The 17127-nt window shown below is 42.8% G+C and overlaps 2 protein-coding genes across 2 annotated transcripts in view; one reads left to right on the top strand and one right to left on the bottom strand.

Annotated features, from left to right (window-relative positions):
* The window catches only part of kmt2e (lysine (K)-specific methyltransferase 2E), a 28260-nt gene extending 17696 nt beyond the window's left edge, over window positions 1–10564 (bottom strand). Inside the window, 2 exon segments of the mRNA XM_044186267.1 lie at window positions 1244–1428; window positions 9979–10564. Of these exon segments, the coding sequence (XP_044042202.1) occupies window positions 1244–1314 (71 nt within the window). The 5' untranslated portion in view covers window positions 1315–1428; window positions 9979–10564.
* Window positions 10565–12065: 1501 nt separating this feature from the next.
* On the top strand, window positions 12066–17034 carry ndufb2 (NADH:ubiquinone oxidoreductase subunit B2). The gene is made up of 4 exons (XM_044186294.1): window positions 12066–13677; window positions 13856–14000; window positions 15617–15692; window positions 16925–17034. The coding sequence occupies exons 1-3, from the start codon at window positions 13592–13594 to the stop codon at window positions 15689–15691; spliced, it is 306 nt and encodes a 101-aa protein (XP_044042229.1). The 5' UTR covers window positions 12066–13591; the 3' UTR covers window position 15692; window positions 16925–17034.
* Window positions 17035–17127: the final 93 nt, after the last annotated feature.

Genomic DNA, 17127 nt, shown 5'->3' with positions numbered 1-17127 from the left:
CATGCGTAGCAGCAGGTGGAAGCCCCTTTCAAGCTTGTGATCTGCTTTTGAATAAATCTGCAGCAGGCGATCGGACGCAGAGCATGGACAGACAAAGAGTGAGGGAGAGAGAGTCAAGGCAATGGGCTTACTCCTACCCCCGGTGGCAGCAGAGCTCTGTGGAGATGAGGGGGGGTAGGGGGACGCGGTGGGACTGTTTAAGACACCATGTCTATGTGAGGGCCACCTGTCACTCAGGCCAGTGACCATGGCAACAGGCCCTGCGCAGTGCAGAGGGGAGGGAGGGGATCGAAGGGCAGATACCATGGCAACACAAGCTGTCACGGCAACAGCTCTGATGGGGAGGGGAAGGTTCTCTCTCTTTTAAAAGAGACAGGAGCCCCTCCATAAGTTGATGACGTGTGTTATTCTTTAGTCGTACGAGAAAACCTCTTGCTTCATTTATTTGACCAGAAAAAGCCACGGCAATGTCCTTGACGAGACTATAGGAAACAGAGAGGAGGGGCAATAGGAGGCTGGTTGCCATGGCTCCATGCACCATTTCTGCTTTGCTGATTTAAAGCGGTGTACACATATGCAGAAATCAATCTACAGCATTAGAAAAGGATCAAGGGAACTCATGTTGTGTACTTCTGTATGCTTCACACAGTTGGTGTTACAAACACAGACGGCATACATACATTTACATACCAGGCTTACTGCTGGTTTCACATGGGCAGATGTAGTTAATAGCTGAACACTGAGAATGTCTATGTGTTGAGCAATAGTTGAGTGCAAATATAATCAATGGCAAGACTGAACTGTCCATTAGAGCAGACACTAGAGGGGCCCTGCTTCCATGGACTGCAAATTCCTTTCCCATTAACAGTAACTTTGTAAACGTGGGAGAGGAGACCTATGTGGAAAGAGAGAATTGAATCAAGCCATAGAGTTAAGAAAAGGATGACAGGGCTGCTTTACCCATTATTGTGGGCATGCTGGGGCATATACAGATGAGAGGGGGACACGGAAATCATATTACATCAAATAAGAGTGTCAAATGCATGTGAATAACACAAAAGAGGGGTGAGAGATTAGAACAGTGGTAGGGAGAAAAGGTGGGGAGAGAAGACAAAGAAAAAAAAGAGTGAGAATGAACTTGGACAAAGGTCAAAGATGGTATATAACAATGAATGAGTGAAAGAAATGAGGAAGTGCGGGGGCACAAAAGCGAAAGCTTGGTGTGTTTGTCGGTGTTACTCACTCTGAGCCCGCAGCCATGTCCAGGTATGAGGTGTCTGCTGTGTCCACCCCTACTGGGATGACTATGCTCATGACGTTCTCTGCTGATCAGTTCTTGTCCTACTGAGTCCAGAGAATGGGAGTCCAAAACACTGAGGCATGCCAGCCACAGCAGTCATTGCAGACATCTAAGTGCATCCACAAGGCCTGAACATGTAGTAGGAGAGGATAGGGAAAAGTTAGACGAAGACAGACAAACGAGAAAGAGAACAAAGAAAATCAGTTAGTATTGTTCAGAAGCATCATTGCTGGCATAAATTGATCAGTTCAACAATGTGTAGTTTCTTTTATAGCAAGAATAAAGCACTTGAAAGGCTGCAGTGTCTCGCAAACCCGAAATTACAAATCATATTGAAAACGGGGTATTTCCAGCACTTGTTAATGCATGATTCATACTTTCAGACCAAGAACCGTGTTTCACAGGGAAGTGTTGGACAGGAATTTCCCCTCCGACAAAGCTACCAAGCTGAGGTATTGACTGATGAAAAGTGAGAGGATACAATATTGTAAGGTGAAGCCTGAGCTGCTGCTGTGAACTGCGCTAAAGCGACCTCTACACACTATCTGCCAGGAATGCAGAAGGCTGCACTGTAAGAAAGCTCCCACAAAGGGGAGCAAGAGAACACAGAGCAGCCAGCCGCCATGAAAGGAGGGAGGAAAACGCAACAACACAGAGGCCATTTTTCCCCCTTCGACTGAAGAGGACTGCTCTCACTCCTACACACACACACACACATATATATACACTCATCCCAATTAAACACACTGTAATTGCACATCCACACATTTTATTGATAGGAAAGCTTACGTTTTTAATCATCGCTACTGTTAGAATCTCTAGCTATTCACAGAAAAAGCAGCTGTAACATCAAGTCATTAATAATTGACTACATTAGGTGTCAGGCAATGAATGTAGTGTCCCTTTGGTCCCTAAGTAGGAGGTTGGTTGGACTAATAAAGTATACACTGGCTGATGTGAATCCAGACGGGAGCATATGTGTCAGTGTGGCTGTCCCTGATACAGAGAGCTCTGTTGATAAGGGGGATTAGTGGGAGGGACAGATGCCGAGACAAAATAGGCTGGAGGTCACACCTCCTCCTGCTCGTGCACACTGGGGCCAAACAAAGGCTCAGATCACAGCTCAGGGTGTAGATGGGAGAGAGGTTACAAAGCAGGGATATGTCATGTATCGAGTAAGGGCACACTTTACACACACACACACACAAACCTGTCTCTGCATGCCTATGAGGTATCAGCCCATTCTGGCCTAAGAATGTCCCCCGAAGCACTCAAACAAATGCATGTCTACACACATGCACAGTCTCTCTCCAGGAAAGCTGTATTTCATTACCAGGTTAGCTGTCAAATCTGACATGACTTCTGTAATGGAAACTCGTAGTTCACAGGGAGAAACACGAAACAGAAGATTTTTTAAATAGGCGAAACAGCTTGAGAGTAATTTCAGGTAGTCATTCACCCAAATGCACTATTTGAGCCAGGAGGACTGGTGAAAGGCTCACATACATGACAGCTGTCGGCTCTAGGCCTAATTAATAGGAGGAAGAAGACCCCTGTGTGTCAGCCAAGGCGACTGATGGGATCACCGTCTAAATTCTCTTCTGATTTGGTGTACAGTGACTGGGTTAAACGACATGGCTGGCAGGGGCATTTAACGATGGAAGCTAATGTAACCAGAACACTTTCTTTCAACAGTTTGCCAAAAAACACTGAAATGACAGACTCCCCCCTCCTTTGTATTACTTGACATCCTTTGTATGTTTTAGCATTGGTAAACAGCTTCCCTCCGAAGCAGCCTGTTTGTTCCCTCGTCCACTAGATTCGTCTCCACTTCATCCAGGGAATCCTGCTGTCACTACTAAGGAATGCACAAATAAGCTCACGTTCACACACAAATACATATATACCCCCCCCACATGCAAAGACAGATAACCCCTCACCCTGTCCTTTCAAACATTCCTCTCTATAAAAGGAGGCTCTCAGCGCTGTGCGTAAACATACGTGCACTGCGCTGCAGCCAGACACAGGCAAGACTGACAAAAGGCGGGTGGAAAAAAAGAAAAACAAGTACAGTACAGCAGCATTCCTGACTAAATCTGAGCTGCGCTGTGACTGCCTCTGCCTGCTCCTCCTACTTCCTCTAGAAGAGCTGTCCATCACCCTGGAGAAACGCAGCCAAAGAAAGGAAAAGAAAAAAATTAAATAAAATACCACCCCCCCCCTTCCTGTGCCTAGTCACCCCGCCCAGCCGGATTTCTTTCCCTCCTCTGTGCATTTCCTAAATAAACCTGAGACAGTAACGCAGAGCGAAGGGGAAGGGGAGTGTCGCAGACACAGTTCCTAATTACAAGCAGGCCGGGAGAGACCATTTAAAGCCACCTTTGGCCAAATCTACTGCTGTTATGGAAACACATGAGAGGAGTGAGGGGTGGGGAAAATGAGGAACATGCACAAGGGGAGGGTGAGTAGAAGAGGGACATAAAAAGACATGTAGCGAAAATGGACAATAGTAAAACAAGCCACAGGATGGAAGTTGTTTAGGTTTGCAGTGTATGTCGTTTCTCTAAAACTGTTCACCTTTCATGCGCTCTCTGAACAGATTTCGTCACGCTGTAGGGAGCTTTAGAAATCATCCACAGCCCCTCCATTTCAGAGGGCAGCGGGGTGGGGGAGGTGTACATGGGGTCTGTCTGACAGTGACGCTACACAGCCTAGACCAGGGCGGACTCTGGGTGGCGGAGTGGAGCACATAGCGTACTCATAGCGTCTCTCCTTTCTCCTCCTTCCCTCCCTCAGCAAGGGGACACAGTCACGTCATTGTGTGGGGAATAACTATCCTTTTAAGACAGAACCGCACTGAAGTCAGTGAGGGAAAACCCACACCATCACAATCAGATCATGCCGCTACAGACAACAGCTTTCCTCTCTCCTCGGTTTATTACCACTGCTCTGTGTGTAAGTGTTTTCATTCTTGTTTTCACAGCCAAGTCTCGGCAGATTATGTTTTTTGATAAGTAGGAGGAGCAAGACAATATGAGGGATTCCAACTGAATCCCACAGCCCCCCTGCCAAGATGATGTGACTTCACACCATCCTCATAGCTGGCTGCAGTGACTCAGCTCATAAACAAATGGATAAAACAAACTCTTCCAAATAGTCATATACACAGGAAGCACGACCCAGAAGGAATGTAGGCCTGGCCCTCTTTTGCACGGTACCCACAGTGGGACACATTGCATCTGCCCAGTCCTTCATAAATCAGTGTGCCCATGGCTGCCAGCGCTCCCCCTGCACTCAAGCACTGAAGGTGAAGTCATACATCAATACAGCAGGGGATATGGATGTGAGCATCCACACAAGCAATTTTTGTGGCCACAATAGGAACTGTGTTGTTGAGTGCAAGCCAGTACCTCATCAGATTGTAAAGCTCAGTCCACTTAGGAGTCAGATGATGAGGAGACGATAGTGTTCCAGTGTTCATGTCCCATAACTAACAACTAGTAAACAATAATGGCTAAGGGTCAGCAGTGCATCATACAGATGAAGAAACAAAGTAAGTAAATGTAGGAGGTTTTCGGGGCTACATTACATTATCTGTCTATTTCACAGTGGGCATCACAACAGGCTTGGTACCTGCCACATGGGAATGTTTATCTGCATGGAGACTTTTTACATGGCTGTGGTGTTTGAAAACTGTGTGAGGTGATAGGATATGCCGCAAGGCATAGGGCAAAAATCCAAAAAAATATCCTCTGTGGTCAGTTGAAACAGACACAGAGGAGTGAGTGAGTTAAAGTCAGTAGGAATGGGTCTGGCAACAAAGCTGGGGCAGCCCTCCTGTAGTCTGAGTAATGTCTGTTCAGGAGAAACCCTGGGGCACAATCTCTTCATCTACCTCTGATACAGAGAATCACAGCCAAGCTCTGTGTGGTCAAGGGTGAGTTCCTTTAGACATTTGTAAATTAGACAGGTACACATTACATTAAACAAACCAATTCACATCAAGCTGCATCTTGATCTGTGTGACTGAGCTTGTGAAGGCCGGTCTTTTGGTCCTGGAGAGCTATCCTGATTATCAGAGACTGACAAGCAGGCACATATGCAGCTGGCAGCTAATTACAGCATTTGGAGAATGCAATGTGCAGCCGACTAAAAATGTGAGCAATGCACATGCATGTGTGTCCACAGATAATGGGTAGAGGCTACTCAGCATCTACAGGGCAAAAGAACAGTAAGTGCCACTCAGATCCCATTACAGTAGTGTTTGAGGATCAATTTCACGCCTGGACCGCAGTGCCGTTACATCACCAACATTGATGGCACATCCCCTCTTTATTCAGCCTATCCTGCCTTGTGTTACTACCCATGAATGCTATTGTAACATAGGCACAGCAACAGGAAGACGTTTAGGGGGGCATAGTCGGGCTGCAGCCCCAGCCTTAAAACCACCTGTCGGGGAGGCAGCTTGCTGGTTTAAAGAGGGATCTGTTACGGCCCAGCTAGCAGCACAAAACAGGTCACCTGAGCCCTGGCTTCTCCTCCCAGCTGGGATACCATGTGACTGTGTTGGGCACCAGAGCCAGGCAGCTTTGTCTCTGAGTCTCTCGGGGTCTAGGTACCACACAAGTGAGATCACTGGAGGCACAGCCACACAGCTTAGCCCCACATGGTGAGGTGTGTATCTACAGAGACACACACTTCACCTAAACAAACAAGCTACTGTTTCAGGGATGAAAATTTATTGTCTGGAGACATGGAAGAACCATGGGAGCTCTTCCAAGTATAGGAAAAGTGTCAAAAAGAAAGCTGATGAGGATGTGGCCTTCATCTGCCCTATCAATATGTCAATACACCAAAAGACATCCTGTGCACCTGCTTGACTTCTTTATTCTCTCTCTCTCTACTAAGCACACGGAAAAATGTTCGTATGTGCGTCTGAAAGTCTGTCTAGAGGTTAGGGTGAGAGGAAAGGTGTGTCATCTGAGACTGCTATGACTCCCTGCCGCCTCCCAGAGTGCTCTGTTCCTTTGGCAGAGGGGGAGTGGCAGCTCACCTCGCATCACCATCTAAGCAAACACACACTTTGCTGCACAAGGCAACCAGGCACACACAAAGCAGGTATTTAACACTTTCAGCTCCAATATCATGTAGACAGAGAAAAAAAAAACAGTGAGTAGTATAAGGACAGAGACCTCTGCTCCTTTACAAGGAAGAACAAGATGGCTGGGGATTTTGTGTATTATGTAGCAGAGACTGATTAGGGCCCTCTCACTCATCTAGTAGTAATAAACCCTCCACAGAAGAGAAGACCCTTTGCCACTATGTGAACCATATCCACAGCCAGCTGAACTTAATTACGATGACACTGACCCTCCATGGACAGAAGTTATACAGACCATTCAAGTGCTTAGTGGTGTTTATGATCTGAATAAGGATACAGTGACTTGAGATGATATGGTTGTGGGGGGTTTGGAGGCCTGTGTCATGCATTACTCCTGCTACTGACAGATGCTTTAGTCAAACAGGCACCTTTGTATGATACATCTATTAGTCTAACACTGGGGTGGACAATACAGCGTCCTCACAGAACAGCTACACAGCTGTTTACAGTAATGTAAATCACATTTATATTTTTGATAGTTTGAACTACAACGTTAGCATATTGGAGATCCAATGTGCTTCAGCAACTTTGAAACTGTACTTTTCTTCACTCAACTGACGTTAAAATGATCATGAGGAAAAGAGAAAAAAGAACACTACTTGGCAATAGTCACGAACAGGCATTTGTGCCAAAATTTGTCCCACAGGGCGACATAGAGGAAAGGACAGCTGTGCCACACCATCGCAGGACATTGTGAGAGTTCACAGGCCTTTCCTGGAAACTAGCTTTGATTTGGTTCCCTCAATATTTTCATCTTTAATATGTTAATATAAGATGGCACTATGGTTAAAATGCAATTTTATGGTAGCAATGACAAACTGCCCCATTACAGTTGGTAAAATGAAGCCTACATAGGGCACATTCGTGGCCTACAGCATTAATAAACGTTAAATTTTTAATCTACCCTGTTACATGGGATTGTTCTTCTGAGGCAATCTGCAACTCAGTAAAGATGATTTAAGGGAGGTGAGATGTGGCAAAGGAGCAAGTCTGCAATAGATTTATTTTGACAAAGGAGTTGTGTTTGTGTACATTTACGACGCTCAATGTTGTCAAAAAAAGGTATATCAACGTGGTCTTTACGGTATTTTGCAGTTGCAAGTACTTTTTTTTAATATGAGCATAAACCTCATGACCGAACATCCAACCTTACAACATGAAACACAAGCAATAGCATAAGCCGTGACGCATGTTATAGAGATACTATGCTTTCCGTTTTGACAACAGGCACAACAGCATCAGTGATTGTTACTATAACAAGCCAAAAAGCGCAGTATTATCGAGGCATATCTAGGTTGTTTGATATTATCGTTATGCCTAACCTCAACTAAAAAAAAAAAAAAATGTTGTGTAGTTGCTTCCCAGTGAGTATGTCGGCGCTGCAGTCAGTCCTGCCGATAGGGGTGTGGAGGGTACAACGTTGCTATTATGTTACCACAACACCCTGGTGCTGTCGCCATTTTCATAGCGCTTTTCTCAGGACGGCGAGACAATCGTGTGGCCAGGGGAGCCTCGCCATGGGAAGAAAATCCCCAAGAATGCATTCAATCGCCTCTTTCATACACTCTACCTTAAGTATCACTCTGTCGGTACAGTCTATGTGTTGTTACCATTAGGGTATTTTGTGAATTCGTCGAAGGCAAAGCCAGTAAGCTAATAGGCTAGCAATTGTGGCCAGCAATGGCCCCTGGAAATGTAGCAGGCTAAATGTAATGCCATTCGGAGTAGCAAGACAATCGAAGCACGAATCTCCTTAAATGTGAGCTTTTTAGCCGTTGAGCAGAAAGCGAAAGAAACAACGTTTAACACAGTGACACCTGAAATAGCTGTACATTTTGGGCCGTAAATAAAGGCCAAAATAGCCGTGGAAAGTAACTGACAAAGCTAGCGGTAACCAATGTGAGCTAACGGCATAATGCGTAGTCGGTTTAAGTTAGCAAAGTAAGCTAGTACCGACACGAAAGAAGTGGATTAATACTTGGCTCGTCACAAACAGGAAAGAGCGACAATATCAGCGTTGAGAGATAACTGCTTGGGGGGCAAAACCGATTGCACATTCGTACGGTAATTTGTTTCAGGTCAAGTAAAACAACCAATTGCGACAGTATAACGTTAGTTCAACATGACCAGGGTTGCCAATCGAGGAGTTAGAAATTGTATGACTGGAGCGAGATGCCCAAATGGAACATCCCCTCCCCCACGCTTGCAGCATTTGAACCCAGTACACCCTGAATCTAAATTAAGTGATCGCGAAATTTACTTTTAAGTCCGATTATAACAAAATAGCAGTCACCAGTTCCTCGTTTGCCACGATCTATTCTTGATTTAATCTTGTCATAACTACGATTCTATAAAAGCTCAGTAACCAATGAGATTGCTGCGCAATGTAGCTAAGCATTAAGCTATTTTAACAGCTGGTCTTGCTTTAAGTTGACTATATCGCTTAACATGCTAGTAAAAGCTCATTGTTCTCTGTCTTTGAACAGTGGCATTGTATGAAATTTCGCTGAACGGAAATATTGTCCCGTGCTCTGGGTGAGCAGGATGGGAGCCACCACGACAAATTCAAGTTTGTAACTAATGCCAAATGTGCTGCTTTCATGCTGGGTGACAGTGTTGCAAACACTGTATTCAAGTAACAGAAAATGTCCAAAAAGAACTAGCGCGTTTGCTGACAGCTGCAAGGACCCTGGCTAATGTAAACCAAATTAACTGCTTCGAAATAAAGCGGGTAGTGTTACATTAGGAGGTCACATTATTTACACTAAAACGGATGAAACCGTGCGCAATATGGCCCGCAGTGTCACTGTGTCAAACTAAACTCCAACTCCCCCTCTGGTTCTACTTATATTAAGTCAATGTGCGAATAATATTAGTATGTCATATTTTTAAGGGTAAGTTCACTGCTGGCAATGTTAACTGTTGTTGACTGAGTCTGTATGCTGTAGCGAAGACGTTACACGTTAGGCTATGGGACAGGCATTAATCTAATTGAAGCGTTTTCGTCTTACGTTTCCCATAACGTTAATGTGCATTTACTGGTAAGGCTGCTTTAACTATGTGGCAAACAATTATATTGATCACTACAACCTGTAAATAATATTTACCCGATAACTTTGTATGACGTCTCGTTTATTGCCACTCGATCAACGGAAAGTCAAGAGCCCTGTTCGGTCTGAGTCAAGCTAATTTGAGCTAGCATAGTAGCATGCGCTAGCTAGCAAGTGGTCTCCTGGCGTTACGCTTGCCAACTTGACACTTACATTGGAAACTTACGTCATCTTGTTAGCTGTTTTCAAATTTTGATTAAGGCAAATATGAACGAAAGGGGACTTCACAAATATAGACCCTGAACTAACGGTGTTGATCAGCTAGCTAGCAAGCTAACCTCAGCTGATAGTACATACATTAGCCAGCATCAGCATGATGTGCCTAGCCAGCTAACTAAAGCCAACAATAGCCTTCCAGGTCGGATTTGTGCTCACCCTACAATTACAACTTAATGCAGTTTACTTACCGTTTTATGTCCACTCTGGAGGATCTGAATAGCGAATAAGGGGACCTGGGTAAGACCCCCGTCGCTTTCCACACAGCTTCCACAACCAAAACAATACTTCTGTCCACACACTGCGGATCCCTAGCAAAGCTTTAAAATGTTTGTATTTAAACGTGTCCTCTAAATGGTCCTTTCTTGTAAAAAAAATCCCTTGTCTCTTGTTCTACGCGGTGACACAAATTCGACTAGAAATTATTCGAAACCGTTAAAACTGTACCCTAGTCAACGGCGACTTTTAGAAATTAGATCCCCTCAAACCAGTCTCTTTTCCCTTTGCAAAAATGGCGGCCCTGCCAGGACTGCCGAGACTCCGCCTCCCCCACGAGCCCCCCTCCCTCCCCATCACTAAACCCGAACTCCGCCTCCACATACTGCGGGGCTACACTCCCGATTTCACAGGGGCACCGTGACCGTGCTCCATGCGCGTTCACTGTGATTCCTCAAGTCTGCTATTTCTGTCGGCTCCATTCCGGATTTAACTTTGTGCTGCACTTATGCTTGTAAATGGACATTTAGTAGAAAGAATGGACCTTAGCATGTTAAATAATTTACAAGTGATAATTAAACTTGCTGAAGTCAATACAGGTGGTTTGATTTTTTTTTCAGGATTTTACAAATCTTGCAGCATGCAATGCAGAACATTGTGCAGTTCATAGCCTACACAATGTGGTGTGCTGGTTACATTAATGTCCGTGCTATCGTCATGATCATCTTGTGAAAGTGAAGTCAGCTGTGGGAATGTTTTTATCAGGAGGCTTTGTTTAATTGTTTCCCCTCCTGTTTCCTCTTCTTACTCTCATGGTGAAAAGGGACATGGTACAATCTCAGCCTAGTAATGGGTATTTTGCCTCAACACAACCCACATAGCCAGTTTATATTACTGTACATTTAATCTCTTCAATGCGTTTGATTTAAGTATGTTGTTTGTTTAGATCCATAAACAGACATAGGCTACAATTGGACACCCAAAAAAGGCTGGCTGAGTAGGCCAGTCCTGGTTGTTTTAATACTGCCATAAGAATGCTTGTGACACCTAAGTTTACAAAACCGAAATGTGGTAATTTTGGCCCAAAATGCTTTATTTTACCACTGGCATGGCTAAAACGGAGCACCCAAATCTGCTACCCAAACGCAGTAGAAGGCAACTAAGCTGTTATGTAACCCCTTACACAAGAGCAGCGTGTTGTATGTTGAACTAATGTCAAGAAGGTGTAGCCTATGAAACACTGACCAATGAGGTTAAATCATGGACAAAGAAAACAGACCTTACAGGAAAATATTCAGAGGGCTGCCTACAACATTATCGAACATGTCCCTGTGGCTGAAAGTCAAAAAAATGCACGATTCACTCTGGGCTTTAAGTCGAAAGTGCAAATATCAGCATAAAGGCGAGGGATAAACAAACTCTACACATTTTTAGGCTTACAAAAAATCTGAATTAAACGAATTTACTGTGTGTAATTACACTCATACTCAAGCTTTGAGAATAAAAAAAAAACCAAATTAAAGCCTCTGTAAACTATAATTTATTTTGTCTGCTTTATGCCCTATAATCATCACCTAGGGGTAGTTGCAATTTACAACCCTTTTGATTTATTTAACAACCATATCACCGAGGCATGTTTGACACTGGAAAAAAGTATTCTAGCTATTTTCCCGACAGCTTTATTGTTGTGGTAAATCGGTTGCTGCCATCTCCCCAGAAATATGTCTGTAGAAATCCCTTTGACATCATATGTTGAGAGAGGATGTTCTCATCGTTTCCATTTATTGACCCCCCACTCCCTAAACCGCATCCCCCCACGCATGCGCATTCGTACAGGACCGCTGCAACTGCTGGTGTACGGGTAGTCAGGTTGTTTGAAATAAACTTGGGGGAGGACGGAGATAAAAGTAGGGCCGATCAAGGCACCCTCACCCGCCTTTTAAACGGAAATGTTCGTAAACGGCTGTGGAGGATGCAGCGATTAAAAGGTCGCTGTCGATTTTTCGGAGAGGATAACATTTATCCATGACCGTTGTTGCCCATCGCTTTTTCGGTCTTTAGCTGATCTGACTTCTAATCTGTTAAGATAATTGTAGCACAGTTGGTGGGAGATTAATCATTGCCCAAAAGAAGCCGATGAAAATTGGTTATTTTTGAGAAATGGTTGGTTTGTGATGACATCATGCAGCTAATATTTGTGGGCGGGCTCTGAGCTGTGAGGGGAGAGGGGCGCAACCGGAGAGCAACTACGGCCAGGCGCCATTAGGTAACACTGTAACGTGCGTGAATTTGATTTCTTAAAGAGGCTTCGCGACGGGTAAAAGCTAAATGGGTAGACACGACAACGTATATGTTGTCCTTAAAGTGGAAAATGGACTACTTTCGTCGAGCGATAAAAAAAAAAAAAGTGACTTCCTTTCATCAAACGAAATTGGTCATCGTTGTCGACTGGGAACAAGATGGCGTCAAGGATTCTCTTCTTATAGTGCACGGGTCGAGCACTATGGGCGGGCCCGTGCGCGTTCTCGCCACAGTGTTATTTCCTGTCCTCATGTCCTGAGACGTTGACATTCTTATTTAATACACAACCACAGCAGCAAACCAAGCGGTGACCCGTGTGCATATGGTTTTACAGTTGTTTGTGGTAGTCGATGCTGTACTGTTCGACAAAACCACATGGTGTCATGGAAATGTGACGTGAACCGTCGAAAGAAAACCCTTAACCATTTCTACGATTTTAGTGACATGGGTGTATGCCATTTACATAAGCACTCCATTTTTCTCTGCCACTTTTTACACCGATATTAAACAGCTTAACTCTTAACGAGGACAAACTTTCATGTATAACACAAAGACTGTACATTATCCGGGCGCGTTCACCCATACCAGCTTTGTTTAGCTTTTGACCCCATCTAGTGGGCCAAGCAGGTAAAACTGAAAAATACATGTTTTCCCCCCTTTAATTTATTTCTGTTCGTCATGTGGAAATTATAACATTGGTTGAGCTATTTATGATCTGTAATATTTGTATTTAATTATTTTGTGTCCCCGAACGTCAGTGTTATGTTCCCCTGGCACATGTTTAATAACTATGTTATGCAAATAGAGGCCCAAATGACCTAATGGTATATTAGTACATAGGTTAACAAGTCAGTGTTTTAAGCCAAGAATAGAAAGGACAAGGTTTCTCTTGTAGTGATGATGAGGCACCGTTTGTGTCTAAACGAAATACAATATACAGTAACTATCAGCCGACTTAGTCAATGCATGTCATGTTTAATTTTTAAAATTTGCAGGAAAAGCTATACAGCAAAAATAATCAAAGAATTGACAGCAGAACTCAAAGGGAAAGTCTGGTCCCCAGCAAAACAGGAGGGGGCGCTGTGTTGTAAAAATGTATTTTTCATTCAGCCAATTAGCACAGAGAGACAACGGAGGTCGTCACTCTCTGCCCAATCACAGCTGTCGTTGTTGGGAGGTCGCGTATTGACAAGGGGAGAAGGTGACTCTTCGACGAGCAGGGTAGTAGCTCATATAAAACTTAACATATAACCCAAAAGAAGACTGTTGTTTGCTAAGTAAGCAACCATGTCTTCTTTTGGAAGGGCACTGGGAGTTCTTCGGTCGGGAAGTCGGCTCCTTAGACGCGGCCCACAAAGGATAACGACCAGAAAGTAAGTATTGTCAAGCCCGCTAGCATCTAAGCTATTACGTTAGCTACAAGAACGACTTGCTAACACAACGGTAAATTAAAAACAATTAAGTTCTCACCATCCTAAATGGTTGTCTGTATTCCACGTTATGTAATACTGACTCAAAATTGATTTTAAGTGGGGTTTTTTTATGTTCTAGGGCTGGCGGTGGACCGCACATTGAGCCACAGTACAGGCAATATCCCCAGATAACGAAGAAACAGAAGTTTGAGTCAGAGCTCATTAGCGGTGCCATGTGGTTTTGGATCCTTTGGCACTGTTGGCACGATCCTGATGCTGTCCTGGTAAGTAAAGATGTTGTATACACTATCCAGCCCCTTTTGCACTGAGCATGACACTCAATGGGCTCAGATTCAAAATAGGACCCTGGAAAGTTGCTCGCCCCTTTTAATTACCAGTATCACGAAGCTGGCTATGTTAACTCTGGGGTTTCCAATCCAGCGACGAGCGCGTTCATGTGAAATAGTTATCAATTAATTAATTTTATATTACCTTACATATGCACTACCTGCACTGTTAAGTACCTTACATTTGCACTACCCCCATTAGCATATACTCTGTCATAGTGAAAGCTCTCTGTAGTAGTTCTGGTGGCTAGACTTATCACTTTACTGCTGTGTTTTTATTCTTATATTCTTGTGTGTATTGGTGTTTTGTATGTGTCCTATAAGCTACTGGATGCCTAAATTCCCCTCGGGATCAATAAAGTAACTATCTAACTAACTAACTCAAATTAATGACATGCGACATCGCCTGAAGCATGAATAAAGTACTTAATATGAAATGAGATGAAACTGTGATATGCTTGCAGGAGAATTCGGTTATAGCCACAGAATATTCAACAAGCTGAAATGTATACAGTATATATTCACATAACAAGCTGTAGAAACACTAGAAATAAGTAAGGCTAAGGCTATAAATATATGTAATTATTACATGTCTGTATTTATATAGTATTTTTTGCTTTTTTGTCTGATGATGAACAAACCATTATGAATAAGTTAACAGTAATGTCAGACTGTTTTCTGCTGCCAAAGCAGAGAGGAGATGACAGAAGAAAAGTAGTTCATGCCTGGTAAGGTTTGTCTGACTGATATGTTGCATTTATAATCATGGGAGCTAATTAACAGTGTGTGGATTATTTTCTTAATAAAAGACAACAGAGGGTATTCTTTTTTTATTGTCTCACAAAGTTGCCTCATGTTAGAGTATAAAAGCATCAACACTGTCAGAAATAATCCTTGCTCAATTAAAATGCAGCTATAATCGTCATTATGTATTTAGTGGTGGCCCTGTGTTTGTTAGAAGCTCTGTTTTAAATCCAGAGTGGAAATGGAAAACCTGGAACTGCAAAATGATTCTACTGACCTATAAAAACATCTGTTGCTCTTTATTTCTTGTCACTTGTACTTGTAGTAAAATCGGTACTTTTGTCTATGTCAGGTTTTTCCAGTGAGCTGGTTGGTCAGTAGTTAGAATCAGAAGTACTTTATTGATCCCAGAGGGGAAACTCAGCTCACTATCACGTCAGTGCACACAGGGATAGAAGTTCTAAGCAAATCAGAAGTCGGGCTGTTGACAGGTTTTGATATGTCTTGCTCCAGAGCAGGTTAGCCGTGCAGCATAGGTTACCATGGTGATCTACTCCGGTTAAAAGTGAGCCATCTTTGTGATACTGGAAAACCTGAGTTAAGCCCAAAGATAGCTGGCTAACCCACCTCTCTTGGTGGTCCAGACCCCTGGTCACTCAAGGGGTAGCTACATAAATTAGGTTGTTTATATTTTAAATGTGTGCAGTTTTACTAGTTGTGTTTGTCTACAGTATGCAGAGTTGTACAAACCTGACAGGAACATAATCTATTAATTTAGGATGTAAAATGTTAAATTCCCTCTTCTGTAGGGTCACTTCCCCTGGCCTGATGCTTCCGAATGGACAGATGAGGAGCTTGGAATCCCAGCAGATGACGAGGAATAAGGTGATTTCTTCAGTTTCCTTTGCTTAAATATATACTGGTATGCTTGCCCATCAGGACAACCATTTTTACTTGCACAATATGTAATCCAAATGTAAAGAAAACCGTTAGGTCACTGTCAAAAAATCAAAACACAGGACTGAAACCTGCTCTTCCTCTCAAATTGTTTGACGAGTCCTTTAAAATAACAGTACAGTACAAATAAATCTAAGTAATTCACATTTTCTGATGCTGTTAAAGGTTTGTTTTTGTCTCATCTTTAATATTTATAAACAATTGTTTTAGCTCTGATTAGATGAGGAGCTCAAAATGCAGATTTGCATCCAACTATATATATCATTCCCATTAATGTAAAAGAAAATTGAGAATTTAAGGAGACGTCTTGCCAGTATATGAAGAATTCTGAAAGATTATAGTGACATGTCTGTGGAGGAAATACATTTTGACATTCATAAAAACCCTTTTCGTTTGTCATGACAGAATTTAATAACATTGACGATGGTGCCGTTCCATTCAGTCGTCCCAGTGACTCAGGACAGTTTGATTAAAATTATTAACACCTGTGTTTTTCCTATTGTGACAAAATGTCTTAAACCAAAAATGAAGATTATCTCCAAAAACTACAGTATGCTGTGTTTTCCGTGCAGTAGGGTCTTACAGTTTTCTTTACACTTTGTATTTATAGGAATCTCTTCTCTTGATTGTTTCAAAAGCTATACTACATATGCTGTACACCTGATGCGTTTTTAGATGCTCTTTTTGGTAGGAATGCTGGTTGTTGTTTACAGGATATTCTCACAATTTGTTAATCAGTAAAACTGACAGCTAACACCTTGTCTGTTACAAATCCACCATTATCCTGATAATTCATTTGTGCCAGTATCTTGCCTGAGTTACATCTTGTCTAAATGTTTACATTTTAGTAGTCACAGTATGTACGTAGATGTATTGCATTTAAACTTGGTGACAAATCTGGCCAGAAACGCACCTTTTAATCTATCTGATCACAGGAGACATACACTCAGTTGACAGGTCATTAGGTACTAAAAGTAGCTAAAACTAATGCAGTCTAATGAAACAGCCCTGCAATAAATGCCTTCATGTCAGGAGTATTTTTTACAGGGTTGTTGGATTAGACTGCATTAGGTTTAGCTAGGTATACCCAATAATTAACTGGCAGTGTATATGTTCGTTTTTGTCCACTGTTGTAAACATCGTGTTGTCTTTTTTTGTAGATCATCATGAGGGATTCAAGTTACTGGCCAAGTCTTTGTGGAAATCTTCAGGATATTCTGAAAGTCGTCGTTGTACATAGACTAATAAAATTATCTTTAAATATGTTAAACTGTTGTCTTTATGTAAATATGGTATAAATCTCTAAACTTCTTTTACAACTGGTGTGTTTAAAAACAGGCAGCTACTATTGGGCTTGACAAAA

The sequence above is a fragment of the Siniperca chuatsi genome, linkage group LG23, assembly GCF_020085105.1.
Source record: "Siniperca chuatsi isolate FFG_IHB_CAS linkage group LG23, ASM2008510v1, whole genome shotgun sequence".
NCBI lineage: Eukaryota > Metazoa > Chordata > Actinopteri > Centrarchiformes > Sinipercidae > Siniperca > Siniperca chuatsi.
Note: the sequence above shows the minus strand (reverse complement) of the source record. Positions and strands in the feature narration are given on the sequence as shown.